The 18,609-nt window shown below is 44.3% G+C and overlaps 1 protein-coding gene across 2 annotated transcripts in view; it reads left to right on the top strand.

The window, feature by feature from the left end:
• Positions 1 to 18,609, top strand: part of CACNA2D1 (calcium voltage-gated channel auxiliary subunit alpha2delta 1) — a 565,021-nt gene that overhangs the window by 475,716 nt on the left and 70,696 nt on the right. Inside the window, exons 16-19 of one of the 2 annotated variants that reach the window (XM_054989046.1) lie at positions 8,931 to 8,999; positions 10,673 to 10,747; positions 11,400 to 11,474; positions 16,277 to 16,333. In XM_054989046.1, the coding sequence (XP_054845021.1) occupies positions 8,931 to 8,999; positions 10,673 to 10,747; positions 11,400 to 11,474; positions 16,277 to 16,333 (276 nt within the window). The remainder of the gene's footprint in view (positions 1 to 8,930; positions 9,000 to 10,672; positions 10,748 to 11,399; positions 11,475 to 16,276; positions 16,334 to 18,609) is intronic. The other variant, XM_054989047.1, reaches the window with a different exon arrangement.

Below are 18,609 nucleotides of genomic sequence, written 5' to 3'. Positions count from 1 at the left end.
TTGCTTGATGCAAGAATTTTCTTAAAATAAAGAAATGTAATTTAGTCAGCCATGGTGGCAGCTCAGTGGATGTGCCAAGTTTTAATTCAGTATACAACACTGAAGAGAAGATTCTTTGGAGGGGAGACACACCCTGTTCTTTCCCTCACTCCACACAACACATAACAGAACTTGTCTCTTTCTCTCTCTCCCTCTCCCATACATTGACTGTGTGGAGTCACTATCTGACATGTGGAGTGGAAAGAAAACAGTTTTCTGCTTGAGTTTACTGTGGACCAAATGATTTAACAAAATAAAATCCCTACTGAATCAGGCCAGTGGCCCATCCAGTCCAACATCCCGTCTCACACAGTGGCCAGCCAGTGACTCCTGAGGGCCGAGGCCATCCCACCCCCCGCCCCCGTTGCCCCTTGGCACTGGTATCCGGGGGTTTGCTGCTGCTGGTGGTGGAAGTTCCCTTCAGTCCTCATGGCTAGTAGCCAGTGACAGGCCTCACGTCCATGAAATTATCTACTCCCCTTCTAAAGCCATCTATCCTTGTGGCCATCACGGGATCCTCCGGCAGAGGTATACTCCACGAATCTTTCAACGTCCACAGGCTTCCGGTACTGTAGCTGGCACGGACTGTATGCTCCTTACATTGAGAACTAAGGGTCGATTAGGTATCCTGTGTGTTCACTGGTCACCTGGTTCCCCAGTAAGCTCCCTTTTTGAGACGGTAGAGGTGCTCTCATACATGGTACTGAAGACTCCTAGACTGACTTCAACATCCATGCAGAATGTTCTTCATCTGGGCCAGCCCAAGACTGCATAGCTTCCTTGGCAGCCTCTCTCAGATAGTGACTGGTCCCAAGTATGAAAAAAGCTACACCTTGGACTTTAATCTTTTGCACTGAGCTTTTGAGGAAAGGTCTTCTTTTGAGATTGGATATTCAGCCTGAACTGTGGCCTGGCCATTACCTGCTGAGGGCAAAGGTGAATATGACCATAACACTCCTCAAAAGGGGTGGGGGCTGCTAAAATGGTCCACCCACAAAGGCACGTGAATCCTTCTGGATTCCAAAATGCTCTGGGGGATTTTAGAATTACAAACACATACTCTGTTGAGGCTGTGATGGAAGCTTGGAACGTGAAGCTCCTTGAAGCTATTGACCAGACTGTTCCTTGCCGACTTCGCACACCCTTGCGGCAGAAGCAAGCCACGTGGTTCACCACAGAGCAGGATGATCTAAAGAGGGATGGAAGACATCTAGAAAGATGCTGGAGGAAAATGTATGCTGAATCGAATAGAGCATGCTATAGAGCTCATTGGAAGATCTATGAGGAGGCAGGGATAGTGGCAAAAAAGTTACTTTTCTGCAACCATTGTATCAGCTGGTTCACGTCCATCTCAATTGGTTAAAATATCTTAACATCTTATGGAATGACCTACCTGAGGAAGTTAGGAAAGCTCCTGCTCTCCTGGCTTTCTGTGAACTATTCAAAGGTGAATTACTCAGGTGGGATATTTTACTCAGATAATAGGGCCATGCCATAAGAAATGGCTGAGAGATGCCTTGATAAGGGACAAGGGCTTTAGACTATTCTACTGAGTACTGTCTGCTGGTGTAGACATGTTCCTACTAGGTAGTTTCTGTGTCGTTAAAGATGTCATGTTTTATTACTTACACTTTGTGTCAGACATGTTTTATCTCTGTGTTCAGAATTATGCTTGTTTTCATATTTCTGCAACCTATACCCTATTGTATTTGTTCATTAAATGTCCTAGCTGTGGATTATATTGTGGGCTTTTTCATTGAATTATCTAGTTGTTGATTATATTGACTTGCTGTGTGAAAACTGCGTTGGGTCGCAGTGAGAAAGTTAGTTCTAATAATTAAATGAATAAATAATCCACACTTTAATCTTTCGATGACTAAAGTAGTACATCTTTTTGTCCACTCAATCTGGCCGCATTCAAACAGCACAAACAGCCTAGAAAGTGTGAACACAGTTTGTTGCCCTGCTCATATGTTTCGCTTCCTAAGCCTCCCTCCTCCCTTCGTACAAAGAGCCCAATCAAAAACACCCTGGTTAGGGAAGCCTTGAATCTAGCTCCAGTGTGCTGTGATGTCTGCTTGCAAGAATCTGGGTTAATAATCTGATTTCTAATATCCAAAGCATAGAGTCACCCTTATATACCTGTTCAGATGAACAGATTTAGGAGGATGCAACTATTTAAGATGGTAAGGTAAACCACTGAATCTCCGGTGGTCCTAGGAGTGGGGCAGTCCTTACTTTTGGGATATAGATCCTCCTCTCCGAAGGCAGGGTCAGTCAGCTGATTTTGATCCCGGAGGGGAGGGGCTTGTCCCTGGAATCACCAGTCTTTCTGGCCCTGCCATCCGAGCAGGACGTCTTCAGCAACGCTCTGCAGAGCGCAGCGATCCCGGTGAAGAAGAAAGTGCCAGAGATGAGCCAGGTGTGGTGGCACATGCCTGTAATCCCAGTACTCAGGGAAGCTGACGCCACAGGCAGTGAGGAGCTTGCAGGGGAAAGGAAAGGCCCAACTGCCTACCCCAACCCCATTTCGCTCGGAGCGACAGCGAGCATTAGAGCCGGAGGTCCCTAGGTTCTCCAAGGTTACACGGCCACAACTGCAAAACTCCACCGAGATTCCCCACCTTCGGGTTGAGAGGAAACCTCCCCCCTCAGACAGCCAGAGGGTGCGGTGTTTGAGTCTGCGGTAGCCTGTTCTAGAGACCAATATTATCGGGAACTCCCTCAGGCTTGGAAGGAGCAGCCTCCAGCAGCAGCAGAGGACCTGCTCCAACCCCGGCAGCCCCGACTGAACCATGGTAAGACTGGTCCTGCGGGTAACGGGGGCAGCGAAAGGAAGGAGGGAGGAGAAAAGAGTAGCCGAAGCCTCAGAGCCAGCTTACCCTAAATAAAAGGGAGCCCTCCTTTATTTCTCTTTCCTTTCAGCCAGGACTTGTGAGGCACGCGTTCACTTTCGTTTCTCCTTTTGGAAGCCCAAGGGCCTGGGTGGCAGAATGTCAGCCAAGGCAGGCCTAGCTACCTCCCAGGCCTCAAAGAGCATAAGCCTGTGGCCTAGACTTTCCCAACTCCCAGGCCTCAGCCCCCTCCTGTGCCTCTTAACAGGCCAGTGAAAGAGAAAAAGCCCAAGGGCCTGGATGGCAGAATGTCTGCAAAGGCAGGATTAGCCATCTCCCAGGCCTCTAAAAATGCAGGCCTGTGGCCTAGACTTTCCAAACTCCGAGGCCTCAGCCCCTTCTAGGCCTCTCAACAGGCCAGTGAAAGAGAAAAAGCCCAAGGGCCTGGACCCGTCAGGCAAGAATGCCTGGAAAATTATTTGCTGGTGGTAGGTTAGCAAAGGCAGGCCTAGCCGCCTTCTAGGCCTCAGAGAGTGCAAGCCTGCAACCTAAACTTGCCCAGTTACCAGGCCTCAGCCTACTCCCGAGCCTCTCAAGAGACTAGTGAAAGGAAGAAGGTCTGGGGTTTGCATCCACCAGGCAAGGAAGCCTGAAGTGAGTTGCTGTAATGTTGTGGTTAAGTGCTGGGCCATGAATCATTACCCTGCTGGTTCAGGTCCCATAATTGCTTGAACTCGGTGGCTGACCTTGGGTAAATCAGTCTCAATTTCCTAGTGGTTCTGGGGGAATAATGATAATTCTGACCTTATCACAGCCCCTGACTTGGTTAGTCCAGGCAAGGCAGATCTCATCAGACCTCAGTACCTCAGCAGAGTTGGCCTTGGTTAGAAATTGAATGGGAGACCTCCAAAAAAGACCAGTGTTGCAGAGGCAACTATGACTGGATGACATTTTCCACCACTAAGGGGAAAGAAATTACATGCCCCCTATTTACATAGTCGCAGCCATAGTTACTATTGAACAAACGAACTGGCATGACCCAGGATGGAAATAAGAAATTCAAAAAGGTCCTGAAGGCACACCAATAAATAGTCTAGCGGCTAGACTCTCAGATGGGCAAGAGAGGCATTCCAGTGTGGGGGTCTGACTCCAGATAGGTAAAGCCCCCCCCCCCAAGAGTAAAGAGGAGGCAAGGGCCATTAAGAGCACACATCTCGGTTAAGCCTTCAACCTGAGGGCGCTGAGCTATCAGTTTTCTCCCTCAGCCAAGAAGAAAGGGGATCTGTTAAAAGACGGGAAAATTCCCTAGCAGGTCTTCCTCAGGAGCCGTACCCTAGAAGACTCCCTAAGGTGATGAGGATCCTGGAGTCTTCTCCCTTAAGGTCTAAGGGGTTGGAGAGAATCCTCCCTAGAATCAGGAATAACCCCATCAGGGATTCCCTTCCAGTAGTCTCTCATACTTGTAGAGGTCTAAGAGGGAAACTCTGGCAAAACTAACTACTCTTATTCCCCCCCAAGTCTTATACATTTGTTCCAGGGGTTACTGAGAGGAGCAAGCTGACATTGGTGCATGATCTGGCATCTAATCTTGTGCTACCCATTGACAAGGACGGACTACCTAGGATTCCAGCATCAAGTGGTTTGAACTGGCTATGCGTGGAAAATTGGAAGTTTCCACTACATCCTTCCGAGCATTGGTGACAGCTCCATTCCTTCCTAGAGTCACATTCTCTCGGGTCTGAGACCTGGCTACAGTGAGCAGTAAACTCCTTTAAAGAGCCAAAGAGCAAAACTAAGAAAATAGCCTTGGCAATATGCTATGCTGTGGTCAACAAGAACCATGGTTTTCAGGCAACCAGGCACAACACTTAGGTTAGAAATTGGAACGTGGACCATTTGCCCCAAAGCCAAAGTAACTGTGGTTCTTTTCAAAAATATCAACTTGTCTGGAGAAACCCTGGATAAAGGAAAACAGACCAGACATCGAGAGGAAAGTAGTACCTTCTCACTCAACAAATCCGGTCAGAATACTAAAGGGCTAAAGAAGGGAACTCAATGAGTCTACACCAAGGCAGCAGGAGCAGTGGTGTTTGGGAGATGCTTACAATGCTTCGCAAACCCTTGGCAGCCGATAATAAGAAAAAGGCGGGTGTTGGATGCTGTGATCAGTGGAATTCAGTTCTGCGCCACCTGGTCCCTTTTCCTCTAGATCCAAAGGAATTTGGTCAAATAAAATAGATGCCTAGGAACAAGACCTTTTGGAATTCAGAGCCATCAGACACGGTATGGTGGAATCTTCCCACAGGTCACTATATGTTTATACAGAGGACAATTCTGAGGTGGACTGGCTAAGCCAGAGAGTAATGAACCAAGCAGAATGGATGCTATCCAGAGAGATTCCCCAACTGGTCTACCACAGGTTTTGACGAGGTGCAAGAAGAAGAAACTCTCAAACTGTAGGGGTAGACGATGTGAGCAGCAGGCTGTCTTCACGCGTCCTGTATGTCTTCCACAGTACAGCTATTGCACAGAGCTGTTCAGAAGATCACACAGTAAAGTGCAGAAGTGATGCTAAGAGCAAACTTCAGGTCCAGAAAGACATGGTCTCAAAACCTGAAGAATCTTTCAAGCATGGATCCCTGGCATCTCCACTGAAGGAGGGCCCATTGATGCAGGGATCAATACGACACCCCTGACCAGCTCTGACAAGCCTCACAATGTGGAGGTCGAACACAAACAACTAATAGGGTTGGACTAAGCAGAAGGCATGATTGGTACTATGCTAACATCCAGGAAGAGTTCCACAGAGCATATAAATATTCCTATCAAGTTCCCAGAAGAGTGCATGGATAGAGTCATGTAACCTTTGGGGGCTAATTAGGAAGTTACTATCTTTCAAGAGGGGTTGCAGAAAATTCTTAATACCAGCACCCTTAGACAACAGGTAGTCACCATCCCAACAATTAGGGGTTCTAGGAAGGGACGTTCCCTTATATATCATCTTCTTGGCAATGGATTCTAAAAGAGGACTTCATTGTCGAATCTTCCAAGGATTCGCTGTTTTTTTCCTACGTGAAATCTTAATCTGGTATTGAGAGCATTATACAAAAGATGCCTTGAGCCTATGACCTCATGTCCCCTAAAGGAACTGACCTTTAAAGCCATCTTTCAGATGAGAATAAAATCAGCTAGGCAAGTATCAGAATGGCAGTTACTAGCAGTAGATAGAGAGCCGTGCCCTTTCCTCCAAGATGCTATGAACAAAAACAACTTTCTTCCAAAGGTGAACTCCATGTATTCATAGAACAGGAGAGACGGTACTTCCCTCCTTCTAACCTAACCCAAAGCATGGGAAGAAAGGGAAAAAAACCCTCACTACCTTGATATACGTAGAGATGTGAGATTCCACTTGGGCAGTCTGGGACGCTAGTTGTGTGTTTGTAGGAAGTCCTTCTTGGGACACAGTGTCCTTTTCTTGGCTAAGTAAAGCAGAGGGTACGCAATTCTGGCATGTCGAGCCAGAGGTCTGGGGATGCCCATAGATGTCAGGGTGCACTCACTAAGGGAAACAGCCTCACAGGCAGCCTATAAATCCTTTAGTCATTAGAAACGATCAATAAAGTGGTCACATGGAAATCAGTATATTCTCTTATCAAGAAATTTAGGATAGATAAGTTGTCCTCCCCAGAGATTACCTTCAGCAGGAGGGTACTACAACACACCCTCTAGGCCTGGAAGCTGGACTAACCACCCTGGGGCACACTGCTCTTGTATGTCCCAATAGTAAGGACTGCCCCACTCCTAGGACCACCGGAGAATGGAAGATTTGTATTCACTTACCATGAAGCTTTCTTTCTCGGTGGTCCAGGAATGGGGCAGTCCTGCCCACCCAAGTTTATTGCAGGGTGGCTTCTAGGATTGGATTGGATGAAGAGTTAGGACGATAGTCTTCCTCGCAGTGGATTCAAGGGAGGGACCTTTCTACTTATTAAAAAAAAATGAAGGGAGTTATTATTTTCCCTCTTGGAATCGTGATGGGGAGTCAGGGCTTGGGAACAGACTGGTGATTCCAGGGACAAGCCCCTCCCCTCCGGGATCAAAATCAGCTGACTGACCCTGCCTTCGTAGAGGAGCTATATCCCAAAAGTAAGGACTGCCCCACTTCTGGACCACCGAGAAAGGAAGCTTCACAGTAAGTGAATACAAATCTTCCAATCTCAATTTAGGACCCTGATTTGCACGAAGGAAACAAAACTCCAATTTGCCCAGGATCTTGAGCTCACCGTGAACTGGAGTTTGAGGTAAGGCTTTCCAAGCCAGGAAGATTTCAGTGCAAACAAGTTGAGTTTCTCTTGCTCATGAGCCAGCAGAGGTTGGTTGTGTTGTCTGAACATGTTCACCACGAAAACGCTCTGGCCTCCATGGGCCTGCTACAAACTCATTTCATTTGACATCTGAATAAGAATTTTCAGCCTGCAATTGTCAAGGGAGCATAATTCAACTCAACAGCTTCCTGCCTTCTCATTTTATCAGTGAAAACATGGAAAGTAGAAACCGGGACAGGAAATGGCAACCACCTATTCCTGTCAAAAGCTTTGCCAATTAGAGGAGATAAAGTTGACCTATGTATGCTACATTCGATGCTGTAGTGTGTGTCCTCCAGGTCATACACTTCCACATGCCCAGCTGATCATTTGATCCACCTCTTCTGGTAAAGAATAATAGTACAACAAATTTGGGGGGGGGGTATGTAGGAAATGTAATCAGTCCCTTCTGAGCTGTGTGTGTCAGTGTAGATCAATCTTTTGTGTTAGAATTCTGATGGTCAGAAGTTCATTGACTACTCTTCCTTGGTTGCTGATGACCCACTTACTAGAAATGTCATGGAGAAAGTTTATATCTTCCTACACATCCTGTTCTTAAATATCAGTGATAATACAGGAATGTACTAGGAGAGGAGAAAGGTTATAGACCGGGCTTATCACACCAAAAAGCAATGCATAATCATTGCACTGTTTCCCATGTTAATGAATTCCAAAAAAAACCCAGAAGGTGTCTTAGCCTTCCCTGGGTAATAAAGGAAAAAGAAATTGCATGAATATGTCCAAGGCAAATAACAAACACCCAGAAATTAATCTTTTTTCAGTTCTAAGGGTCTATTGCCATTACAGCATTGAAGGTTAGGGAATAGGTTGTTACTAGGGATGGCACCAGTTTGAAAAAAAAGAGCCCTCCCAAAGTTTTTTAGAAACCAAGCTCTCACCCTCCCAGAATTCAAGACTCGATTGTGAAAAGCATACCTGGGTGCCAATACTCACCAACAGTAGCTATGTCTTCTCTTTTAACTTACAGTGATCTAGTGTGGTGTAGCGGTTTTAGTGTTGGACTAGGTACTAGGAGAACCAGGTTCAAATCTCCAGTGCCATGGAAGCTCACTGGTGACCATGGGCCAGGCATACACTCTCAGCCTAACCTACTTCACAAGGTTGTTGTGAGGGTAAAATGGCAGAGAGGAGAACAATGTGAGCCACCTTAGATTCCCATTGGAGAGAAAGGTGGGATATAAATAAAGTAAATAAAATACATGGCAGTAGTGACAATGGCAGTCCATTCTCAAGGCCTCTCTTCAAGGCCTTCTTTTCTGTCTATTGCTTTGAACGCTCGGCTTGCCATCACCCCGCCTGGGGTGGGGGAACTTTCACCTGCCACCCCCTTGCCTTGCTCACTTGGCCAGCTGGGAAAGGAGGCACAGGGTCCTCCTTCCCCAGCTGTAAGGAGGCCAGCTGGGGAAGCAGATACATATGTTCCCACAATGCCCCTTCACAGAGGAATCCCAGTGCGTGTTGAAACGGAGGTCAGTGAAAACCGCCCCTTTGGAGGCAATTTTCTCCTAGCTCGTTTTTAGTGTGCACGCATGAACACTAAAGGAGAAAAGGGCACATTAAAAAAAAACCTTTTTGGTCTGATCTATTAACCACATTTTAGTGAATCATTTTCGCTTGAATTTTTCTGTTTTGGCACAAAATATGGATAGATGTCCTTATGATCATTTTCTAGGAACTTGGCTTGGTCATTTCTGGAACTCTGCCTGTCTTCAATTTAACAAAAGATCAAAGTGGAAATCAGGTAAGCTGATGCTTAACATTTGAAGGAAATAAAGTCATCCCACTGAAGCTCTATTAAATTATTATGATTTTGGTGCTCCAATGTAATGAGAAAGCAAGTTGACCTGTGATAGTCCTAACACATGTAGTTAACCATCCTGTGTAAATAGGGCAATACAACATTATTATTCACAAACACATCTTCAAAAATCTCAGGTTTTGATTATGTATACCAAAGGTAGAAAATACACATGTTGTATTCACACAAAAAGGCAATGCATAACAACAGAATTGCAGAATCTCCCCTTATGCATTGTTGGATTGTAAAAATCGTAATGCCTGAACAAAAGAGATGTAAATGTATTCTGTCACATGGACTATAATGGGATTGACAAGTATACTTGGACAAGTATTTTGATGGATCAGGAAATTCTTATGCTAATATAATTAGACTGAGAAACCCTCAGTGTAAATTCACACTTGCAGGGTTTATGTTGTGTTGAGCCAGAAAACAACGCTGTTATGTTTCATTATCTAATATCCAGCAGTAAACAAGGAAATGAAGGTCAAGCTGCAACTTGCTGCAGTGACATTAGCTGATGTATCTTTGTACCCTGTAATAAAGAAAACATAATTGGAGATGAAGACAGTTACAGAGGAAACAATATGAACCCTAGTCTCAGCTTTGTGATGGGCAGATGAGAGAAATTTGCAAAAAGTCAGGAACTATGAAATTTTATCATCATGTACGATACATCTGTACCCTAACTGGATGGCCCAGGCTAGCCCGATTTCATCAGATCTTGGAAGCTAAATGAGGCCACCCCTGTTGAACTATAATTTAAGTCTATAAGACCTTTTCAAAATGTACAATGGATTCAAATTTATGGTATTTTATTAGTAAATAGAGCTTCCATGCTACAGGCATAGAGAATATTCTTGGGTGGCCTAAAGCTAAGCCTTCTTCAAGGGTGTGAACAGGCAATTGAAATCAGAGACACATGTCCCACACCTTGCCCCATTTGTCTTGTTCTGTGTTGGTTGCTTTGTTGAGGCCCAATTCCTGTCCCAAAGCGTAACATGCTAGGTATAATGGTCCCATTTTCAAATTTTGCTACAGTGATTAGTGGGTCCTGAACTTTCTGGGTATCCTAATAGAAACTTAAATATCATGAGAGACATTCTCCCCCCATTAATATGGAGAGTAGGGGTGTGCACCACGGAAATAATCGGTTTTCCCCGCTTCCGGTTTACCCGAAGCGGGGAAAAGATTCGGAACAACCCAAAACCTGAAGCAGCAAGCTGCTTCGGATTCGGGTTATCGGAATCGCTTTGGTATGCTTCGTAATGATTCAGAGCATACCGAAATGAGGGATACTCAGAGCATGCATGGAAGGGGAGGGACAAGAGTGCTTGCTCCTGTCTTAGAAAATTCCAGAATGCACTCTGTGCCGACTCAGATATGCAGTAGTGAGACTGCACAGAGACAACAAAGAATAAACATGTACATACATAGACAAGTATATTTTGTGTCTCCTTGACAGATTATTTATAATACCAATATAGTAACAGTTGTTTATGTTTATGCATAATTGTTTCTAATTCTCATTTTAAAAAGAGGAGTTCGTATATGTGGATTCACTCGCTGTTGGCCTTACTGCCTGAAAACTAACCTTTAAAAAAATCTTATGTCAGAACCAGTTGATACTTGGCGTAATGGGAGTGGATGTTTCGCTCGAAGAAATTAAAAAGCTGACCCCACGGTTTACAGTAAGTCTCTCATTCTCTTGTTCTTTTGCCAGGTTGCCTATTTTTAACATTCCTAAAACTCGAGTTCTGTTGGGAGCAGAGTTCTCTTCCAGTCAATCTCTTATCCCTTGGCTGGAAGTCAAAAGAGTGCCTGCCCTTCCTTCACTCTGTCGTTTCCCCAGCAATGCTTCGGGATTGCGTTCCCCTCAAGAGACTCTTCCAGGTCTTTCCCTGAATTATCTGGCCTGCTGTAGCCAACTTCCAGGCCATGGCTGTGTCCTGCAGCTTTGAACACAGTGTCACCTCTCTGATGCTCCGGAAATATTGTGTCATTGTGCTGGAGATATTTATTCAATTTTTACTGTGATGTGAGTGAACTTATCTTTTCCTTATGGGTAATGAACTTGAATACTTTGTTTAGATAGTGTATATTGGGTCAGATTTAACTGGTTAGTTACCAGGACTACTAAGCCATTTCTGAAAAAGAAATCAAAAAGTGAAAAATTTTAAACAAGAGTTCCCTGTTGATATAGTTGCATAACGGATACTAAGATTATATTTATTGTGGTGAATTCTCTGCCTGGTCAAAATTATTGAAGAATTTTTTTAAAACATCTTCCTTTAAGACCAGTGCTGTGGCAATGTTTATAACATTTCATTTTACCTTCCTCAGCTGTGTCCAAACGGTTATTACTTTGCCATTGACCCGAACGGTTATGTGTTGCTCCATCCAAATCTTCAGCCAAAGGTATGCAGAACTTTCTAGTTTGTAAATGATTTTAACTCCAGCTTGAATGAATGAATGAATTTATTTGCAGTCAGAGACCATAACAATGACAATACATCCTTAGCAAACAATAGAATAGTTAAATCCAGCATAAAAATGTAAAGGACATAGAAAAATACATTTAGCGTTTAAAATCTTATGTTAAAATGTATATAGTTCTCTGGGAACCGCAGTAATTCTAATATTTAAAACATTGACATTAAAATAGTTAAAATCGTAAAAAGAGCAGGACAGACTATGTATGACTATTCTTTTCATTATGGAATTTAACCAAATAGAGACAGAATTTGGCTATTTGCCTGGAGATAGTTGGATTTTCATCAATTAGGAGTTTCTCCAGGCTGGCCTTATTTGTCTCTGCAATTGGTGTGTCTAAGAGTGGGGAAATAAACTTGTCCCTATAGACTTGATGGAAAGGACAATGAAAGAACATATGAATAAGTGATTCCACTTCACCAATGGAGCAACGGCAGCGTCTATCCTCGTATGGGATCTTTCTATATTTCCCTTCAATGGTCATTGAAGGGATAACTTCACATCGGGCCAGGGTGAAAGCTCTTCTATAAGATGGGACGTCCAAATGAGTGAGCTATCTGTCCATACCCATAAGTTATCTGGATTCCCTAGGGGCCATAAAATGAGGAGATTGAGCTAAATCGTGTTGGCGCTCTATGTCTCTCACCCTTTGTTTAACAATACTTTTTACCTGGGCACTGCCCTGAGTCAGTAGGTCAGCAGGCGAGAGTCCCAATCTTTCTAGGTTGCTCTTAACCATCCGCATCCACCTAGGCTGGTAAGGATCTTGGTTTATTAGAAGGAGAAGGCCTTTTTGATTGTTATATATCTTGAGCCAGTGATAAACAGAAGATAGCAATATTGTGGCTTCAATTCTCATTTGGCCTGTTTCTAGCCGTAGGAGGGCATTTTGGCACTCCTGGAGGTACCTGTAAGACGGAATGGATAAATTTGGACTGAATCTTCTCAAGAATTTGCAAATTATCAGCGGATATGCCATGATGCAAATCCAGGGCAGCTGCAAAAAGGCGGGCAAGGCAGACAGAAAGGGGGACACACAAAGCTGGCCCCTAATCAAAGGCCCGTCGGAACAGCTCTGTCTTGCACGACCTGTGGAATTGTAATAGGTCCCGCAGGGTCCGAATCTCCAGTGGGAGAGTATTCCACCAGGCTGGAGTCAGGACAGAGAAGGTCACCGCACCATAGCTGGGCCGGAAGCCAGACTAGAATGGGTCCAGGATAGAGGAGTCATCTAGGCATACCTGCATCTGTTACACCACTGCCCTCTCAATTACCTTCCCCATGAACGGAAGATTTGACACTGGACGGTAATTGGTTGGATCAACCTTGCTAATGGATTAGTGCTTCTGAACAAAATCAGAAATCTGAAAAGCTGGCAGGGGGGATACCTTCAAAATGCAGATACCTATTACCTGGAGAGCCCAAGCTAACCTGATATCATCACATTTTGGAAGCTAAGCATGGTCAGCCCTGGTTAGTATTTGGATGGGAGATCACCAAGGAAGTCCAGGGTTATTGCTCAGAAGGAGGCATTGGCAAACCACCTCTGTTTGTATCTTGCCTTGAAAACCTTATGGAGTTGCCATAAAGTTGGCTGAGACCTGAGGACAAAAAAAGTGCTGTTATCCGGCAACGTGAATGGTATCGTCCACCTGTGATCTGGGCATCTAGACGAAGGTTTAGCGCGGAATTCAATCACTGCTGAGTGTGTACAATAAAGAACAGGTGTTTTGATCAGATGCAGCCTTCATCTCCTAGCCTTCCTCCCCTGTACTTTCTAGATTTTGTTTCTTCAATTAAATCAACTGACTTGAGCACTGAGAAAACCGCATGAGATTCAGCTTACTACATAGTTGTTACCTGAATTGGTCTCCTTGTGAGTAAGAGAGTGAGGGGGAATTAGTGGCAAGGAAGATGGCTATACAAGAGGGGTAACTGCTGGATAAACTCCACCAATGTTTACGGGGCCCTTTCCCCAAGGTAGCAGATGAGACTGGTGCTTTTGCTGGAAAGGCAATAAATCAAATCACCCCAATCCTCTGCATGTTGCATGAACATTCCTTTAATTCCTGATCTCCTGGGTAGGTCTTAGCAACTCTCTTTGCCCAGCCGGCTGGAATTCCGCTTGCTGCAGAGCAAGCGGCATTTAATCCAGGGGCCCTCTGATTTTATATCATAGGCCTGTATATTAAATATGGTGGAGGCCGGAGCCGATTGCTTACATATTTTCCTCCTCAAGCAAAAAGCCAAATTAAAAAGCTTGAACAGCAGATTTAAATTAAGAGCATTCTAAAAATCACAGATGTTGTAGAGAATAATTTTGTGTTAGTCTGCTGCAGCAAAATTGAAGTCCTGTAAATGTTGTTTTTTTTTCAAGGTGCCTGTTTAGTTTAGTGGTTAGAGTGTTGAGCTTTGAACTGGGAGACGCAGGTTCAAATCCACACTCTGCTACAGAAGCTTGTTGGGTGACCTTGGGCCAGTCACATACTCTCAGCCTAACCAACCTCACAGGTTGTTATGAGGATAAAGTGGAGTAGAGGGGAAAGGGGTATTTCCACCCCCGGATCAGCTGCTTGTCGAGGATCTCCCTGCCAAGCAGCTGATCCAAGCCAGCAGGGGTAAAATGCCCCTTTCCATGCAGCTTCACAGTAGCATGGAAAGGGTCATTTCAACCCCATGAACTGGTTCGCAAACTGGGGCAAGTTTGTGAAAGTTCATGGTTTGTGGTTTGTGAAACGGGATGAACCACAAACCACACGGTTCATTTTTCCCCCAGTTCGTGCCCACCTCTACTCAGAACCCTAGACATAACTTAAGTCCATGATTTATTTTAAATATGATTAGTTAGTGAAACCAGGATTCGGCTGGAAGAGGATCCCTCAAATCCTGGATTGCCTTGACAAATGCCCTTCCTTCTCAGTGGAGCTCCCTGACATGTCTAGGTGGATCCCATAACCCTAGTAACCAACATTCCTGGAGATCAGAATGGACTACGGGGAGGAATGGAACAAGGGAAAGATCTACAACTTCTGTGCTGGGAGCAACCCTGAATATTCTGCAGTTCCATATTAAAAAGTATTTTCAAAATGGCTGGTGATCTCTGCTTGGGTTCCTTTGGGCCAACATTTTATGCACGAATCTAATAAGGTGCTGCCTTTGGGTACCTAAACTGTGGCACGCTAACTTCACATATGAAGAATCTCACTTGGTATTTCTGAAACTTGCTTGAATGCAAAAACTTCAGATTGGGTGCGCTCTGCTAATAGAGGAATTCCCTGGAATAAACACGCCATTGGGCAGAGATGCCATCCATTTTCTCTTTAAGATTTAAAGTAAGATTTAAAGCACATTAGGAGACTTCTACTTAGAAGACACAAAAGAAAGCACGAAAATAAGCTTCAGGGAGGCAAGAGACATTTTGCAGGAAGGCCCCATGCATCCTCAGAGGACATACGAAGGCCAGCAATTAGTCAAGCTGCACAGCGGGGGTCACCCTTGGCTTGACATCCGCAAGGAGCCTCAACTTTTGAAGAAACCCTTTGCCCAGAGGGCAGCGCTGGTCAGCCCTGGGACTGAATATCGCTGGGGAGCCCTGGGAAAAGAATATCTCAGATAGTGTGTGGTTGGGGAGGGGGGGGAGCTCAGTTCATAATCCAGCAGAGAATTACAAACTGGCCTATCTAATTTGTCAAACTGAGTAAGAACCATGAAGTCATCATCATTATATTTTAATAGTTCCCTCCAGTGGGAATCAAAGTGGCTTACATTATTCCCTGCTGCTGTGAAGCCGCACGGAAAGGGGCATTTCACCCCAGCAGGCATGGATCAGCTGCTTTTTGGGGAGATCCCCGACAAGCAGCTGATCCAGGGATGGAAATGCCCCTTGCTCTGCCGCTTAGCAACGGCACAGAAAAGAGTATTGGGGTTTAACACAAACCAAAGGAACTGGCAGACCAGTTCATGGAAGTTCATGGAAAACAGGCTTCCACAAACCAGTGGTTCACGAAGCACAAACTGGCCCTGTTCTTGACGAACTTTAGTTTGTCTTGCGGTTCATGCCCATCTCTAGTTCTGAGCCCTGTGCCAGTACATGTTGGGAGATTTGGGGAGCAGCACCTGGAGAAGATGGAGCTTCAGGAGAATGTGACATCTTTGCTGGTTGACAGTCTAGGAGTTATTGAGGACCACTGCCAGTGGGCAAATGGCAAGACTAGTTATGTCTAAACTAAGTCTTTATGCTTTAGAAGACTGCAATTGTGCTCTTCTGCGATATGGAAACAAAAATAATGGAATCCCTTCAAAATTAGACCTTTGGGTACAGAAAAACCTTAAACAGCTAAGTGTATGGTTTGCATTCTCAGTTAATTGAAATTAAATTCCAGAGTTCTTGCATAACTTGTCTTCTTTTGCTGGTTGATAACTTTCAACTTTGCTGTAAGTGACTGCATACAAGCTTGGAACTGATGAGATTGACAGTGCCTTCCTAAACAGAGTTACACTCTCGAAAGCCCATTGACTCCAGTGGGAATAGAAAGGTGCAGCTCCGCTTAGGGTGACGCTGTTGTTCTGCTGCGTAAATTGTGTTCAGGGTTGAAATGTGCCTTAGGAGGCCTGCGCTACTTGCCAGGAGCCCAGAGGAGGACATGGCTCTTGGGTTAAAATCACAGACCACAAATGACTGTTGTAAGAGTGTGCAGATACGAATCACTTCTGTCTTGTTACTTCAGCACATTGGTGTGGGCATACCCAAAATTAATTTGAGAAAAAGGAGACCCTATGTCCAGGTAACTATGGATGGAGGTGACTTGTTAGTGTGTTTAAAAATGCATAGTGCTGCTGCTGAAATTAGAGAACTTTGATTTAGTTTCCTGAGGGAAAAAAATGCTAACCAGGCTGTTAACTTTCTCAAACAGCTTACAAAGCATGGTGCTTGCAAAATTAGTGTGGACGGTTGTGAAAAATGTTGCTTTAAGAGATGATGTGTTGCTAATAACTGAGGATTTAAGTTGTGCTTTAGCTCCAATTCTCCATAATTTTCCCCCCCAAGAAAATACCAAGTTTGGAGGGGGAAAGGAAGATTACTCATTGTAGATTGTATTTTACTGGAACCTTGACGCCCCTGCATAACCCTCGATGGCCTTATTGCAGTGTTGTTGCTGCAAATTAACAGCTTTGTGTAATGATATTGATGTTTCCTGTTTTCCATATGGAAGTCACAAAGTGGTGCTTATTTTGAGCCATGCAAGTGTGATCAATGTTATAACATGCGCTGCAGATTAAATTATTTGCATGCACAATGCTTCATCAACAGGCATTGAAACCTGACTCCAAACTCAGCCTGGAAGGAGAGAGCCATAGATGCATTTACACAACCTAAGACAAACATACATGAAAAGACAAGCCATTTTTTAAGTCTCACCACCTCTCACCAAAACAAGAATCCATGGCCATTTAACAATCCCAATTTTGTGTTACTGCACCAGTTCTTTCTCTCCTGCTTACTTTGTCCTCTAAAATAAGATGTTTTTGTTTGCCATAGATGTGCTGTGTTAACTTGCTTGCATGCTTTCTTTATACTGGCCAGCTTCCGTGAATAGTTTTGTGGCAGTTGTAACCTGAGTTACTCAGGCATGTTTTATACATGTCTGATAAAGATACAGAAAAATACAAACTGTACAGAATTTATATAGAATTTCTGTATAAAGATATACCAGCAAAATGGGAAGGGAGCAGTTAATGGAGTCTAAAGCTTGTCAAAACCTCATGACTACCATTTTTTCCAGTGATGGAGAAGGGTGTTTCTGTCTGTCATGGGAGTGCTGGTAATTTCTGCCTATCCTCTCCTCCCACTGCACGCCTCCAGTTTACCCACATGTTATTCATGGGGTCTGTTGATGCCTTCCCCAGAAGAGGGGAAGAGCCAGACAGCTGTTGCACAGCTGAAGAGCAGGAAAATCCCTCTCCGCTCTGCTAGTGAATCTTATTGTATACAAGGTCATGTCTTTAAGTTGGGATGCATGACTAGGAGTCTCTCTACATGAGACATCTGACATGTAAAGAATGCCTGATGGGAGATGCAATGTTAGCTGGGAAGGGTAGTTTAAAAAGACAGAGCTGGCGGCAGGGCAAAGGCTTTGCTATACACTGGAGCTGTGTGAAGGGGCTGTGAAATGCCAGAAGGGAAACTTCAGCCCATTATAACCTTTTCGGGTCCAAGCCCAGCTCTGGAAGGCAGCTCCAGCCTATTTCGCAACCCTCTGGTTACGATCCCGCACAGTTTTAGACTAGAGAGGTGAAATTGACAGAGAAATTGACAGAAATTAACAAACTCTCTGAGGAGTTCCGCCTACTCTGTCTTTTTAAACTACTCTTCCCGGCTAACATTGTGTCTCCCTACACTTTACGAACATGCACTGAGGCATCTCGTGCAGAGAGACTCTAGGACTTGGGAGATGCAAGTGTCATTTCTCATGTGATTTCAAAGACAGCCATGTGACTTGTGTTTGTCTAGATTTCTGACAAAATACTTTATACCTAGTATAGCTAAAAATAATTAAAGCACATAAATATATATGCTACCTACATCAACATAGGTTGTATGAACAGCAATAATTATGTGTATACTTCCATTTGGGTAAAAATATTTCACGTCTGACAAAAGATATCCTAAGAGACTCTAAGAAAGGAATAGAATTCTCTAATGGGCATGAGACACATTCTGCCAAGAAGCCACACTAACAGGGCAATCCTATGGAGAGTTACTCCAGTCTAAGCCCTTTGACTTCAATAAGCTTAGACTGGAGTAACTCGCCATAGGATTGCACTGTAAAGCGAATGGGATCTCTGCAAGAAGTCCCACTTAACGTTATTTCTTTCTTTATCCTTTTCCATTAATATCATCATTATTAATTTATATAGAGCTTAAAATATAATAATTTCCACATGAGAAACAAACCAAATAATGTCTGTACCGAGGAGGGACAGGCCTATCACTTTAGCATTTCAAAGGCCGATGGGGGAGAATGGGAGAGGCACTGGCATTATGGGGGTGCATGACATC

This window comes from Eublepharis macularius, chromosome 9, assembly GCF_028583425.1.
Source record: "Eublepharis macularius isolate TG4126 chromosome 9, MPM_Emac_v1.0, whole genome shotgun sequence".
NCBI lineage: Eukaryota > Metazoa > Chordata > Lepidosauria > Squamata > Eublepharidae > Eublepharis > Eublepharis macularius.
This window is presented reverse-complemented; position numbering and strand designations above follow the sequence as displayed.